Source organism: Delphinapterus leucas, chromosome 17 (assembly GCF_059928025.1).
Source record: "Delphinapterus leucas isolate spDelLeu-1000000601 "Yukka" chromosome 17, BTC_Dleu_Yukka2, whole genome shotgun sequence".
NCBI classification, from domain to species: Eukaryota; Metazoa; Chordata; class Mammalia; order Artiodactyla; family Monodontidae; genus Delphinapterus; species Delphinapterus leucas.
The window spans coordinates 42,891,810-42,907,897 of record NC_143145.1 but is presented as its reverse complement, the minus strand read 5'-3'; the positions used below and the strand labels follow the sequence as shown (position 1 = coordinate 42,907,897).

General features: G+C 41.9%; 1 protein-coding gene across 3 annotated transcripts in view; it reads right to left on the bottom strand.

Annotated features, from left to right (window-relative positions):
- Positions 1-16,088, bottom strand: part of CDH17 (cadherin 17) — a 105,574-nt gene that overhangs the window by 74,023 nt on the left and 15,463 nt on the right. For 2 of the 3 annotated variants that reach the window (XM_022584544.2, XM_089898919.1), the window contains exon 2: positions 12,309-12,379. In XM_022584544.2, the coding sequence (XP_022440252.1) occupies positions 12,309-12,359 (51 nt within the window). In that variant the 5' untranslated portion in view covers positions 12,360-12,379. Of the gene's footprint in view, positions 1-10,770; positions 11,286-12,308; positions 12,380-16,088 lie in introns of those variants that run through there. The other variant, XM_089898920.1, reaches the window with a different exon arrangement.

The following is a 16,088-nucleotide window of genomic DNA, read 5'->3' as shown; positions in this document are numbered from 1 at the left end:
AGCAGTTGACATGGCACACACACTGGGTTCTAACTGAAGGAAAGTTCATGATCTTCCCACAATGCCACTATGCTGTTAAATTCTACATGGTTTTACATAAGCTTCTTTTTTTTTTAACTTTTTTATTTTTGGCTGCATTGAGTCTTCGTTGCTGCACACAGGCTTTCTCTAGTTGCAGTGAGCAGGGGCTATTCTTCGTTGTGGTGCCAGGGCTTCTCACTGCGGTGGCTCTCTTGTTGCGGAGCACGGGCTCTAGGCACATGGGCTTCAGTAGTTGCAGCACATGGGCTCAGTAGTTGTGGCTTGCGGGCTCTAGAGCGCAGGCTCAGTAGTTGTGGCGCATGGGCTTAGCTGCTCCGCGACATATGGGATCTTCCCGGACCAGGGCTCGAACCCCTATCCCCTGCATTGGCTGGTGGATTCTTAACCACTGCACCACCAGGGAAGCCCCTACACCAGCTTCTTAAAACCCCTCTATTCCACTCCTGTTAGTTTATAAGGAAATCCATGGCAGATTCCCAGCACACTAGAGTTCAGGCACCTCAAAGACAATTGAATTTTTAAGGGGAAAAAAATATGTAGACGTGTTTAGTACAATGCTTGCCTGGCACCCAACAAGAAGAGCTCACACTTGCTAAATTAGTATATGCTGAGCTTTGTCCTAAACACATTGAATCCCAACAACAACCCTATAGGGTAGATTATTATTGCCAGCTCTGTTTCACCGGTGATTAGACTGAGACGCAGAGAGGTTAAGTAATTTGCCCAGGTAGTGCAGGAAGAAGGATTCGAATCTGCAACTCCAGATCCAGCCCTCTTAGCCACTACCCACACTACACAACAGCAGAAGCAGCCAAGACAGCCTGGGGTGGGGGGAGGGGGGTGGAAAGCTGGCAGCATGGGGATGTGCAGGAGGGTGCATTCAGCAGTAGCTCCTGCCATCCCTTCGTCTCCCACCAGGACTGGTCACTAACAGGAGTCGCGAGGCAGAGTGGAGCAGGCGGAACGCAAGAAGGGGCAGCCAGCCATAAACCCGCCACAGAGAGCACCCTCTGGAACGAAGGATCTAGCACCCACACCGATGCCAGTGCCCCCTCCTTCCCGAGTGGTTCTTCAGGTCTCCTACTTGTTATGGGAATCAGGGCTGGGATAGGTTAGAATTAGAAGTATGATACGGAAAGTTAATGGTTTGGGGAACTGGACAGGTAAAACCAAAAAAGAAAGAAGAACTGGAGAGAAGAGAATTTATTTTCCATTTCTTTATGAGGAGCTAGTACACTCTTATCGTATAGAAACACTGGGAATAACCCCAAAACAATTAGGATGAAATCATGGGGGAAAAGGTCTTGTACTATATCCCTTGGTTAATTGAATCTTGATTAAGTTGATCTGGGTTGTCCAACAAAAAAATAGTAACAAACAAGAACACAGAGGACGATCTACACGTGGAACAACTCGTACAGAACACCTACTGAACGCTGGCAGAAGACCTCAGACCTCCCAAAAGGCAAGAAACTCCCCCACGTACCTGGGTAGGGCAAAAGAAAAAAGAATAAACAGAGACAAAAGGATAGGGATGGGACCTGCACCAGTGGGAGGGAGCTGTGAAGGAGGAAAGGTTTCCACACACTAGGAAGCCCCTTCACGGGCGGAGACTGCGGGAGGCGGAGTGGGGAGCTTCAGAGCCGCGGAGGAGAGCACAGCAACAGGGGTGCGGGGGGCAAAGCGGGGAGATTCCCGCACAGAGGATCGGTGCAGACCGGCACTCACCAGCCCGAGAGGCTTGTCTGCTCACCCGCCGGGGCGGGCGGGGCTGGGAGCTGAGGCTCGGGCTTTGGTCGGAGCGAAGGGAGAGGACTGGGGTTGGCGGCGTGAACATAGCCTGAAGGGGTTAGTGCACCACGGCTAGCCGGGAGGGAGTCCAGGGAAAAGTCTGGACCTCCCGAAGAGGCAAGAGACTTTTTCTTGCCTCTTTGTTTCCTGGTGCAGGAGGAGAGGGGATTAAGAGCACTGCTTAAAGGAACTCCAGAGACGGGCGCGAGCCGCGGCTAAAAGCGCGGACCCCAGAGATGGGCATGAGATGCTAAGGCTGCTGCTGCCGCCACCAAGAAGCCCGTGTGCGAGCACAGGCCACTATCCACACCCCCCATCCGGGGAGCCTGTGCAGCCCGCCACTGCCAGGGTCCCGGGATCCAGGGACAACTTCCCCGGGAGAACTCACGGCGAGCCTCAGGCTGGTGCAAAGTCACACCGGCCTCTGCCACCACAGCGTCGTCCCGCACTCCGTGCCCCTCCCTCCCCCTGGCCTGAGTGAGCCAGAGCCCCCGAGTCACCTGCTCTTTTAACCCCGTCCTGTCTGAGCGGAGAACAGACGCCCTCCTGCGACCTACACACAGAGGCGGGGCCAAATCCAAAGCTGAGCCCCCGGAGCTGTGAGAACAAAGAAGAGAAAGGGAAATCTCTCCCAGCAGCCTCAGAAGCACCGGATTAAGGCTCCACAATCAACTTGATGTATGCTGCATCTGGGGAATACATGAATAGACAACGAATCATCCCAATTTGAGGAGGTGGACTTTGAGAGGAAGATTTATTATTTTTTCCCCTTTTCCTCCTTTTGTGAGTGTGTATGTGTATGCTTCTGTGTGAGATTTTGTCTGTAGAGCTTTGCTTCCACCATTTGTCCTAGGGTTCTATCCGTCCTTTTGTTTTGGTTTTGGTTTTTTTGTTTTTGGTCTTCTATTTTTCTTTAAAAAAATTTTTTTTCATAATAATTATTTTTTATTTTAATAACTTTATTTTATTTTATCTTACTTTATTTTATCTTCTTTCTTTCTTCCTTTCCTTCCTTCCCTCCTTCCTTCCTTCCTCCCTCCCTCCCTCCCTCCTTTCTTTCTTTCCTTTTCTTTCTTTCATTCTTTCTACTTTTTCTTGCTTTTATTCCGACCCATGTGGATGAAAGGCTCTTAGCGCTGCAGCCAGGAGTCATTGCTGTGCCTCTGAGGTGGGAGAGCCAACTTCAGGACACTGGTCCACAAGAGACCTCCCAGCTCCACATATTATCAAACGGTGAAAATCTCCCAGAGATCTCCATCTCAACACCAGCACCCAGCTTCACTCAACGACCAGCAAGCTACAGTGCTGGACACCCTATGCCAAACAACTAGCAAGACAGGAACACAACCCCACCCACTAGCAGAGAGGCTGCCTGAAATCATAATAAATCCACAGACTCCCCAAAACACACCACCAGATGTGGACCTGCCTACCAGAAAGACAAGATCCAGCCTCAGCCACCAGAACACAGGCACTAGTCCCCTCCACCAGGAAGCCTACACAACCCACTGAACCAACCTTAGCCACTGGGGACAGACACCAAAAACAACGGGAACTACGAACCTGGAGCCTGCAAAAAAGGAGACCACAAACACAGTAAGATAAGCAAAATGAGAAGACAGAAAAACACACAGCAGATGAAGGAGCAAGGTAAAACCCACCAGACCTAACAAATGAAGAGGAAATAGGCATTCTACCTGAAAAAGAACTCAGAATAATGATAGTAAAGATGATCCAAAATCTTGGAAATAGAATAGACAAAATGCAAGAAACATTTAACAAGGACCTAGAAGAACTAAAGATGAAACAAGCAGTGATGAACAACACAATAAATGAAATTAAAAATACTCTAGATGGGATCAATAGCAGAATAACTGAGGCAGAAGAACGGATAAGTGACCTGGAAGATAAAATAGTGGAAATAACTACTGCAGAGCAGAATAAAGATAAAAGAATGAAAAGAACTGAGGACAGTCTCAGAGACCTCTGGGACAACATGAAATGCACCAACATTCGAATTATAGGGCTTCCAGAAGAAGAAGAGAAAAAGAAAGGGACTGAGAAAATATTTGAAGAGGTTAGAGTTGAAAACTTCCCTAATATGGGAAAGGACATAGTTAATCAAGTCCAGGAAGCACAGAGAGTCCCATACAGTATAAATCCAAGGAGAAACATGCCAGGACACATATTAATCAAACTGTCAAAAATTAAATACAAAGAAAACATATTAAAAGCAGCAAGGGAAAAACAACAAATAACACACAAGGAAATCCCCATAAGGTTAACAGCTGATCTTTCAGCAGAAACTCTGCAAGCCAGAAGGGACTGGCAGGACATATTTAAAGTGATGAAGGAGAAAAACCTGCAACCAAGATTACTCTACCCAGCAAGGATCTCATTCAGATTTGATGGAGAAATTAAAACCTTTACAGACAAGCAAAAGCTGAGAGAGTTCAGCACCACCAAACCAGCTTTACAACAAATGCTAAAGGAACTTCTCTAGGCAAGAAACTCAAGAGAAGGAAAAGACCTCCAATAACGAATCCAAAACAATTAAGAAAATGGGAATAGGAACATACATATCGATAATTACCTTAAATGTAAATGGATTAAATGCTCCCACCAAAAGACACAGATTGGCTGAATGGATACAAAAACAAGACCATATATATGCTGTCTACAAGAGACCCTCTTCAGACATAGAGACACATACAGACTGAAAGTAAGGGGATGGAAAAAGATATTCCATGCAAATGGAAACCAAAAGAAAGCTGGAGTAGCAATTCTCATATCAGACAAAATAGACTTTAAAATAAAGACTATTACAAGAGACAAAGAAGGACACTACATAATGATCAAGGGATCGATCCAAGAAGAAGATATAACAATTGTAAATATTTATGCACCCAACATAGGAGCACCTCAATACAAAAGGCAAATACTTACAGCCATAAAAGGGGAAATCAACAGTAACACATTCATAGTAGGAGACTTTCACACCCCACTTTCACCAATGGACAGATCATCCAAAATGAAAATAAACAAGGAAACACAAGCTTTAAATGATACATTAAACAATATGGACTTAATTGATATTTATAGGACATTCCATCCAAAAACAACAGAATACACATTTTTCTCAAGTGCTCATGGAACATTCTCCAGGATAGATCATATCCTGGGTCACAAATCAAGCCTTGGTAAATTTAAGAAAGCTGAAATCATATCAAGTATCTTTTCCAACCACAACATATGAGACTAGATACCAGTTACAGGAAAAACAGGCTTTAAATGACGCATTAAACAAGGTGGACTTAATTGATATTTATAGGACATTCCATCCAAAAACAACAGAATACACTTTCTTCCCAATTGCTCATGGAAAAATCTCCAGGATAGATCATATCTTTGGTCACAAATCAAACCTTGGTAAATTTAAGAAAGCTGAAATCATATCAAGTATCTTTTCCAACCACAACGCTATGAGACTAGATATCAATTACAGGAAAAGATCTGTAAAAAATACAAACACATGGAGGCTAAACAATACACTACTTAATAACGAAGTGATCACTGAAGAAATCAAAGAGGAAATCAAAAAATACCTAGAAACAAATGACAATGGAGACACAACGACCCAAAACCTATGGGATGCAGCAAAAGCAGTTCTAAGAGGGAATTTTATAGCAATACAATCCTACCTTAAGAAACAGGAAACATCTCGAATAAACAACCTAACCTTGCACCTAAAGCAATTAGAGAAAGAAGAACAAAAAAAAAACCAAAGTTAGCAGAAGGAAAGAAATCATAAAAATCAGATCAGAAATAAATGAAAAAGAAATGAAGGAAACGATAGCAAAGATCAATAAAACTAAAAGCTGGTTCTTTGAGAAGATAAACAAAATTGATAAACCACTAGCCAGACTCATCAAAAAAAAAGGGAGAAGACTCAAATCCATAGAATTAGAAATGAAAAAGGAGAAGTAACAACTGACACTGCAGAAATACAAAAGATCATGAGAGATTACTACAAGCAACTCTATGCCAATAAAATGGTCAACCTGAAAGAAATGGACAAATTCTTAGAAATGCACAACGTGCCAAGACTGAATCAGGAAGAAATAGAAACTATGAACAGACCAATCACATGCACTGAAATTGAAACTGTGATTAAAAATCTTCCAACAAACAAAAGCCCAGGACCAGACGGCTTCACAGGCGAATTCTATCAAACATTTAGAGAAGAGCTAACACCTATCCTTCTCAAACTCTTCCAAAATATAGCAGAGGGAGGAACACTCCCAAACTCATTCTACGAGGCCACCATCACCTTGATTCCAAAACCAAAGAAGGATGTCACAAAGAAAGAAAACTACAGGCCAATATCACTGATGAACATAGATGCAAATATCCTAAATAAAATACTAGCAAACAGAATCCAACAGCACATTAAAAGGATCATACACCATGATCAAGTGGGGTTTATTCCAGGAATGCAAGGATTCTTCAATATATGCAAATCAATCAATGTGATACACCATATTAACCAACTGAAGGAGAAAAACCGTATGATCACCTCAATAGATGCAGAGAAAGCTTTTGACAAAATTCAACACCCATTTATAACAAAAACCCTGCAGAAAGTAGGCATAGAGGGAACTTCCTCAACATAACAAAGGCCATATATGACAAACCCACAGCCAACATCGTCCTCAATGGTGAAAAACTGAAAGCATTTCCACTAAGATCAGGAAAAAGACGAGGTTGCCCACTCTCACCACTATTATTCCACATAGTTTTGGAAGTTTTAGCCACAGCAATCACAGAAGAAAAGGAAATAAAAGGAATCCAAATCAGAAAAGAAGAAGTAAAGCTGTCACTGTTTGCAGATGACATGATACTATACGTAGAGAATCCTAAAGATGCTACCAGAAAACTACTAGAGCTAATCAATGAATTTGGTAAAGTAGCAGGATACAAAATTAATGCACAGAAATCTCTGGCATTCCTATACACTAATGAAAAATCTGAAAGTGAAATCAAGAAAACACTCCCATTTACCATTGCAACAAAAAGAATAAAATAGGAATGAACCTACCTAAGGAGACAAAAGGCCTGTATGCAGAAAATTATAAGACATTGATGAAAGAAATTAAAGATGATACAAGTAGATGGAGAGATATACCATGTTCTTGGATTGGAAGAATCAACATTGTGAAAATGACTCTACTACACAAAGCAATCTACAGATTCAATGCAATCCCTATCAAACTACCACTGGCCTTTTTCACAGAACTAGAATGAAAAAATTCACAATTTGTATCGAAACACAAAAGACCCCGAATAGCCAAAGCAATCTTGAGAACGAAAAACGGAGCTGGAGGAATCAGGCTCCCTGACTTCATACTATACTACAAAGCTACAGTAATCTAGACAGTATGGTACTGGCACAAAAACAGAAAGATAGATCAATGGAAGAGGGTAGAAAGCCCAGAGATAAACCCACACACATATGGTCACCTTATCTTTGATAAAGGAGGCAGGAATGTACAGTGGAGAAAGGAAAGCCTCTTCAATAAGTGCTGCTGGGAAAACTGGACAGGTACATGTAGAAGAATGAAATTAGAACACTACCTAACACCATAAACAGAAATAAACTCAAAATGGATTAAAGACCTAAATGTAAGGCCAGAAACTATCAAACTCTTAGAGGAAAACATAGGCAGAACACTCTATGACATAAATCACAGCAAGATCCTTTTTGATCCACCTCCTAGAGAAATGGAAATAAAAACAAAAATAAACAAATGGGACCTAATGAAACTTCAAAGCTTTTGCACAGCAAAGGAAACCATAAACAAGACCAGAAGACAACCCTCAGAATGGGAGAAAATATTTGCAAATGAAGCAACTGACAAAGGATTAATCTCCAAAATTTATAAGCAGCTCATGCGGCTCAATAACAAAAAAGCAAACAACTCAATCCAAAAATGGGCAGAAGATCTAAATAGACATTTCTCCAAAGAAGATATACAGATTGGCAACAAACACATGAAAGAATGCTCAACATCATTAGAGAAATGCAAGTCAAAACTACAATGAGATATCATCTCACACCAGTCAGAATGGCCATTATCAAAAAATCTAGAAACAATAAATGCTGGAGAGGGTATGGATAAAAGAGAACACTCTTGCACTGCTGGTGGGAATGTGAATTGGTACAGCCACTATGGAGAACAGTATGGAGGTTCCTCAAAAAACCAAAAATAGAACTGCCATATGACCCAGCAATCCCACTACTGGGCATATACCCTGAGAAAACCATAATTCAAAAAGAATCATGTACCAAAATGTTCATTGCAGCTCTACTTACAATAGCCCAGCGATGGAAACAACCTAAGTGTCCATCATCGGTTGAATGGATAAAGAAGATGTGGCACATGTATACAATGGAATATTACTCAGCCATAAAAAGAAATGAAATTGAGCTATTTGTAATGAGGTGGATGGACCTAGAGTCTGTCATACAGAGTGAAGTAAGTCAGAAAGAGAAAGACATATAGCGTATGCTAACACATATATATGGAATTTAAGAAAAAAAAATGTCATGCAGAACCTAGGGATAAGACAGGAATAAAGACAGAGACCTACTAGAGAATGGACTTGAGGATATGGGGAGGGGGAAGGATAAGCTGTGACAAAGTGAGAGAGTGGCATGGACATATATACACTACCAAACGTAAAATAGATAGCTAGTGGGAAGCAGCCGCATAGCACAGGGAGATCAGCTCGGTGCTCTGTGACCACCTAGAGGGGTTGGGATAGGGAGGGTGGGAGGGAGGGAGATGCAGGAGGGAAGAGATATGGGAACATATGTATATGTATAACTGATTCACTTTGTTATAAAGCAGAAACTAACACAATTGTAAAGCAATTATACTCCAATAAAGATGTAAAAAACAAACAAACGAACAAAAAGAACACTGAAGACTTTGGAATTTGGTCTCCTCTCCCTCAGAGTTGTGTCAGGCCCTTGGGTTAGCTGTCCCCAGCCATTGCCAGCCTCTCTCCCTTGGGAAGACAAGCGATCTCTTTCCCAGACTCCCTTGCAGCTAGGAGGGTGACCAAGTGACCCAGTTCTGGTTTGTTAAACAAAAGGTGGAGTCTGCTGTGCCTGGGTGGAGGTGAGGGAATGGTTCTGGTCAAGATTTTGTATTCCTGATTAAGAAAGACAGATGTGGCTGGCCTCTGCCCTGTTCGTCTTGCTCAAGCAATGGACCTCATGTCTGTAGCTGTGGCAGCCATCATGAAACCACAAGGGGATAAACCAGCTCAAACAACGGTGGAGCAAAGAGAAAGAAGCCCAAATCTCTGATAACATCACAGAACTGCTAAACCTGCCTGGGACTGCCCACGACAGGCTTCTCGTTGTCTGAGAAGAATAAATCCCTATTGACTGGAAACACTCTAAATTTGCTTGTAGCTAAAAGCATTCTTAACTGACACAATAACTATACAGACTTCTAGCTCATCAGTTCCTCTCAAAGTGTATTTTCCTCTGGGGGCTCTTCCTCCCTTCCACTCCTTTCCACATCTTCTCCAGCTCCAGCAGTTTCTCTGCAAGGCAGGACACAAGATGTAGGTGCCATGGTTGGTACAGGACGAGGGCAGTGCTTTTTGAGGGGCTACTGCTTAACAGCAAATGGCTTCATCAACTTTCTGCTCACGTCAGCAAGCAGCCCATCTTTCAGCTGACCACACCAGTGATTGCATCTATAGGAAAACTACATTAGTCAGGCAAACCTCACAAATAAGCCTGCATTTTTCCCAGGTAGACGAGCTGGCTCACCTATGAGAAATAAAGGATAAGTCTCAGTTGCAATGTTCAAAGTTGGGTTGGGTTCTCGTATCAGGGCAACAAATCTCTCTTCCTGCCCATTAACCTGGCTATCTGAGCTATAAAGATTTCAAAATGCATGGGCACGTCATGAGTCATCAAGCCATACATCCATAACTGGGAAGAATGCTACGGTGGAAATTTGTGAAAAGAGTTGGAAGAATAAAACCCACCATCTTGCATAAAGAGGTGAAAAGTAGGAAGAGAATGGAACTGATATTTTTGAGTGTTTCTTGTATGGCAGCTATGGAACTAGAACCTCCACACATGTCATTTCTTCTGATCCTCAACAATATCAGGAAAGCTCTGGAGGAGTCCCACAGCAGAGGCACATATAACTGGGGCTGCTGTGGGATGGTGCCAGCTCTGTTGGACCACCAAGCCCCAACTCTGCACCACGTTGCTCCACTGCCTTCCGGGCCAGCAAAGGACGCATGCTGTTATCAGATCTGCCTGCCTAGTAGCCACCGTCATTGTACTTTCCAGCAAGAGTTCTCTGTTTATATAGTATGTATGTCAGCTCTTCCTTCCAGAAGAAGCATAGTCCCAGGCAAAACTCCAAAATAGTTGCCTTCTCCTTGATTTCCCTGTCTCCCTACTCAGCACTCTTTCCCAAACCCTCTCATCAGTGCCCTTATAATATATTCGTGCAGTGTTTCTAACCCCCTATGAGAACCAGTTCTCAGGAAAGAACAGGAGAGCCACTCATAGTATAGAATAAATGACTGGCAATCACTTTAAATGGCTACCTCTGCTGAATAAAGCCTTATGCTGAAGGAAAGAAGCTCCAACTGAACTTCCAGTCTTCACAGGAGAGGGTCTGGGCATAGGGGTCGGTGAAGGCAGAAGAGAAATGGCTCCGTCCCAACGACCCTGAAATCCCAGCACACAGACCTCAGCCTCCCTCCTTCACCCAGAGACAGCTGTGCACGTGGCTGTCTCCTGGGCAAGGCTCTTGCTGCCAGCAGTAGTTTGGGCAGTATTTCTTACTCCAGGTAAAAATCCCACTGGGGTGAGAGTAGGGAAAAAGGAAAACTTACTTTCATCCTTTATCTAGGAAGAAAAATGCATGTCCCCTTCTCAGACAAGAAGCTGATGATCCTGCTAATGTCAAATTATCATGACAGAATCTTCTCTCTCTCTTAGGTCTCACTGTTGTTTCCTAATGTTTCCTAATATAAATCCGTAATTATGTATTTAAGTTCTAACTTGTTCCGGGCACTGTGCTATGTGCTGAGGCTGCAAAGATGACTAAAACACAGTTCTCCTCATGGAGGTCAGAGTCCATCTGAGTGTAGACGCTGAATATTTAAAACATGGTAGTAATAATAATAGCTAATATTTATCAAGTCCTTAGACTGTGCGAGTCATTGATTCAAGGGCTTGATAAATGCATTATCTCATTTAATTGCCACATAAGGCAAGTACTATTATTAGACCCATTTCACAGGGCAGAAAACTGAGGTTCAGAGCTTAGTAACTCACCCAAGTTCTTATCACCAATCAATAGCAGTGCCAAGTTTGAACTAGGCACTGACTTCACCACCATTCTGAGATAATACAGATAGCAAAGGACATCTGAGAGGGTAGGAAGAGGAGAGAAGTCAAGTGGGGATGTTAGACCCAGTCCTTAGGCAGTCTTAGCTACACGCTTCAAGCCCTGGTCTGTGAGGATGTACCTTGCTCGTAAGGTTTGAACTGCAGATTTTCCCCTCAAGGGGAGAGCTCTGGTAGGTTTACAAGTTTGGCTGTATTTCACTCTAAATATTTTGAACTGTGTGGGCTCTCAGGGGCTCTCTGGAACTTGAAATTCAATATGGTATATTTGGGTTTTAGAAGAAAGGAACCAAGATTAGAGGTATGAGGATCTAGTAGCTTCCTTCTAAGGAGAAAGCAAATGCTTCCCCATAATCTTGCTTCATAATACAACAGATTTGGCAAGTGTATAACCTTTATGAGCTTCATAAGGAAAGTGAAGACAGCACCCCTGTCTCTACCCGAGGTTAAGGTCTGGTCTCCCCAGGTTCCATCCAGCTCCAACTTCTAGAAGCCCGAGTCGATAGGGTTAGCTCAACAAGTGACTAAGCACAAATTTGGTCAGAAAACTCCAAGACATATACGGGAAGAAAAGTACAGAGCAGAGCAGGGTCAAAAATGGAGAAAATGCTTTTCTTAATTTCGGTGGTAATTTCTCATGGTCAAAGTTAAAAAAAAAAAAAAAAGTCAAGATTAAGGGACATAGACTAACACATGTATCAGTATACTTTTCTTTCCAGATTCCCTGAGCTGTATGCAATGGTCTAAAGCTAAGTAGATGGATTTGCTTAAACCTTGCCCGTGAAGTGACATTGGCTTTTAAGAGCTGAGGAGAAAGCACACCTCTGGTTAAAGGTTGGACATATGACTTGTAGCTATTTCAACAAAAATAGTCCATCGGGACAAATTGTCCTTTGCTCACAATGAGTTAATTTTGATAGACTATTTTTTAAATGATGATAGCTGTTGCTTCCCCGGTACGGGGTACAAGGATGACTGGGAATATTCTACTAAATAAATAAAGAACATTCTCTTCTCTTACCAAGTAAAGTGTAAAGAGACACAAGCAGTGCAGTTGGGCTTGCATTGTCATGGTTTTCTTTATTCAAACTCCTGTGAATAAACCGGAGATAAGTTGATTAGTTGCCAATCCTGTTAAAACCATGCTTCTCCAAGCATAAAGGATCATTGGATCATATTCATTTATAAACCTAGTAGAAGGCATTCCTGAAGTTCAGCCTCTGCTCTGTGGAACAGCCTGGGCTTCCAGTAGCTTCCTGATACCTTGTCCACAGCCACCACAAGTCAACATCTGGAAACAAGCGTGTGCTAATTCCATCTTTACTAACCGCTTCACTTTATTAGTCTTCTTCATTTAAGAGTCTTAAATGATAGGCAATAAGTATAATTTTCACTCATTATATGCGTGGGGGATATATGTTTTGACAAATGCCACAATAAGTAGATACTAAAATGTTAGTGGTGCTGATTCAAACCTGCAAATGGATGAGCTTCTTCAAGCAGGAAGAACCCAAGAATGTTCACAACCCTTCATTCAAAGACCTCACCAGCTGCCTCTTTGCTCTTCTAAACCTTGCTGTTAACTATGCCATACATCTAAGGAAAAAATGTACTTATTACTTCAAAAGCAACCCAATAAAAATCCAAACTCTGCCCCTCTTCTATTCTTTTCAATGTTATTTTTCCTTTTTCCTCGTGCCTTTGCATTTCACAGAAATTATAACTTTCACCCTAAGACACATGATGACTAACTGATTTTAAGATCTGAGATAAATTTTCCACATGGCCTGTAAAGCAGGGTTGTTGCCTATCATAATATTGGACTGCTAAAACAAAACAAAACAAAAAACCAGGGAAATGAAGAATGCATTCACTTCACTAAAATTCCAATTATTTTATCGCCTCTAGGGATTGTGGATGATCTTGGTTTATTTCTTTATCTTTTCCTTTATTTTTTAAAGTTTTCTGCATTGAACTTATATCATCAGTACAATCAGCATGGGCAAATGGTTATAAAATTCTAACCACTCTAAAAATTTAGACCCTGAAATTGTTTAATTCCTTACTCTTGGATAGCTTATATTTGAACTTTATAGAGGTCAAAGTACTATCACATTTTAGCTTCACAAATGCCCTGGGAGATAAAGATAGAAATGAGCATTTATTAAGCATCATTCTATAGGGTAGATTAGTGGAGGGACCTTTACAAACAGGATGTCAGAGGTACAGAAGGTAAACTCTGAGTCATCCTGGACCAGAAACCCAGCTTGGCCTTTCATTAGCTGTGTGGCCGTGGGTGTATTACTTAATCTCTCTGTGCCTCAGTTTCCTCAAATGGAAAATACATAGCAATTGCTCAGTAATAAATGAGTGCTCTTATGAGTTTCTCACAGACATAATGTGTTAGGAAATGTTACTCTTATTTTGTACATGAGGAAATTGAGGTTCAAAGTTAAGCCATTCACCTTAAGACACATAGCTAGGAAGTGATATTGCCATGTTTCCAACCAGATCTGTCAGATGCCAAAGTCCAAAGAGCCTTTCGAGTCTTTCTGCTATACCCTACACAGTGTGATAGCTGAACAGACGTAGCTGTAGGTGTAGAGATGTAGAGACGTATAAAATGTACATATTGCTTGTACATGCTATATAAATGAAGTAACTTGTCCCAAGGATCTACAGCTATGTTAAGGAAGAGCTAGGACTACAACCCTTCAGTGCAACTAGATCTGTAAATTTTGTGAATGTTTAGAAATGAGCTTTTGCAACAGAATTAGTCTGGTCGATGTGTCCAAACATCATTTTAGAATTGGCTCCTTGTCAAACACAAACAAGACATTTTTCTGCTGCTTTAGACTGCTCACGGGGTTTGGAAACACACAGAAACAAATAAGAATCGCAGGTTCTAGCATATTGCAATATGAAATGTATCTAAATGAATAAATTGGTATTCTTAAGTCTAATTGGTCTTTTTTTATATTAGCCAAATAAACATGATCAGCTATCAACCAATATTTGCTTAAGAGAAGTAAAAATACAGACAATAATGACACATTGGAGGATGTTTCTCCTCAAACCCCTCAGCGTTCAAGAACTTTTATTTTTATTTTTTTGGCTGCGTTGGGTCTTCGCTGGCACGTGGGTCTTCTCTAGTTGCGGTGAGCGGGGGCTACTCTTCATTGCGGCGCGCAGGCTTCTCACTGCTGTGGCCCCCCACCCCCGTTGCGGAGCACGGGCTCCGGGCGCACAGGCTTCAGCAGTTGTGGCTCACGGGCTCTCAAGCGCAGGCTCAACAGTGGTGGCGCACGGGCTTAGTTGCTCCGCGGCACATGGGATCCTCCCGGACCAGGGCTCGAACCCCTGTCCCCTACATTGGCAGGTAGGTTCCCAACCACTGAGCCACCAGGGAAGTCCCTCAAGATCCTTTAAATGCTGCTTCCACTTTACTCATCTGGCCTTATCTCCCACACCCACCACACCCAGTAATGCTGAGCACCCCACGGACTTTGCACCGAGCTTCCCTGTCTCCACAATTTGTCACTGGCTGTTCTCCCCACCCGGCACAGGGCCCCACCTGGAGTAAATGACAATTGATATTTTCTGAATCAAGCTGGATTGAGATTATCCTTTCTCACTTCTACTTTTACTTCTCATACCCTACCATCTAAGACCAACTTATTCAGTTATTTTAAAATCACTGAATTTAATAATTCTATTATGTGCAAGATACTGTGCTAAGAACAGGGATGACAAAGTAAGGGGTACAAGGTCTGCTTCATGGAGCTAGAACCTACGTCCTTCATGAAATCTCCCTGATTTCCAGCCAGAAGCATCTTCCTCTCAAGGCCCCTCCTGCCTGCATTTTATTTTTTATCACATATTTACATGTCTGTGTTGCTGCCACTACTAGAATACAAAGTCCTTCAAGACAGAGGCCTCATTTTAAAATCATATTTTTTTAACCTCTCATGGCTCTTCATAGTATGGCTTGCACATACTAAGCTCTCAACAGATGTTTCTTAACTTCTAAAACACTTGTGATTGTCTAACATTGGTATTCTATGAATTTGTCCAATCTATAAGAGCTTTCAGAATAAACAGAAAATGTTAAAGGAAACTAATTTGAAATCTAAAGATTTATTTTGATGCAAAGTAATAAATTTTTATTGTTGACAAAGAGGATTATTTCTCTTTTAAATACATGAACAGATTTCTGTTCAGTAAATAGGTTAAGAGCTGGTTGATATATATACCATCTCCACTTGAAATGATTTTTTTAGCACTTTCAATCTTCCAAAGACATGTAAGTTGAATGATAAAAAGCAAATAAAAATAAATTAAATGCCTTATTTTAGTCAGATGCTCAAACAGGCCACTGTCCGGGGTGTTTTAATGGAACCTAAAAAGTAAACGTAGCATTACACTCATCCTTTCTTTTGTCATTTACATTTAGTTTCATCTTTCACGGAAGGGTTTCTGGTGGGAAACAGAAGTAATTGCTTTCTGCTCCCATGCCTAGGGTCTCGTGATTTCTTTGTGGACAAATCTATCATACCATGTGGTTGTTAGTTTGTCTGGTTTGGATCCTGGCTCCTTCACCGACTAAAGTCTACTCATCTGTAAAGCAAGGATAATAATAGTATCTACTTTTGAGAGTTATGGGACTCAATAAGTTAATATTTTGAACAGTGTTTGTCAAATAAAAATTCCTTCTGCCACCCAAGTTTGCTTAGTCAGAAATTAAATATTGTCCCACAGGACAGCTCCTGTCACAATTCCCAGCTTTCAATGGCCCTGGCCA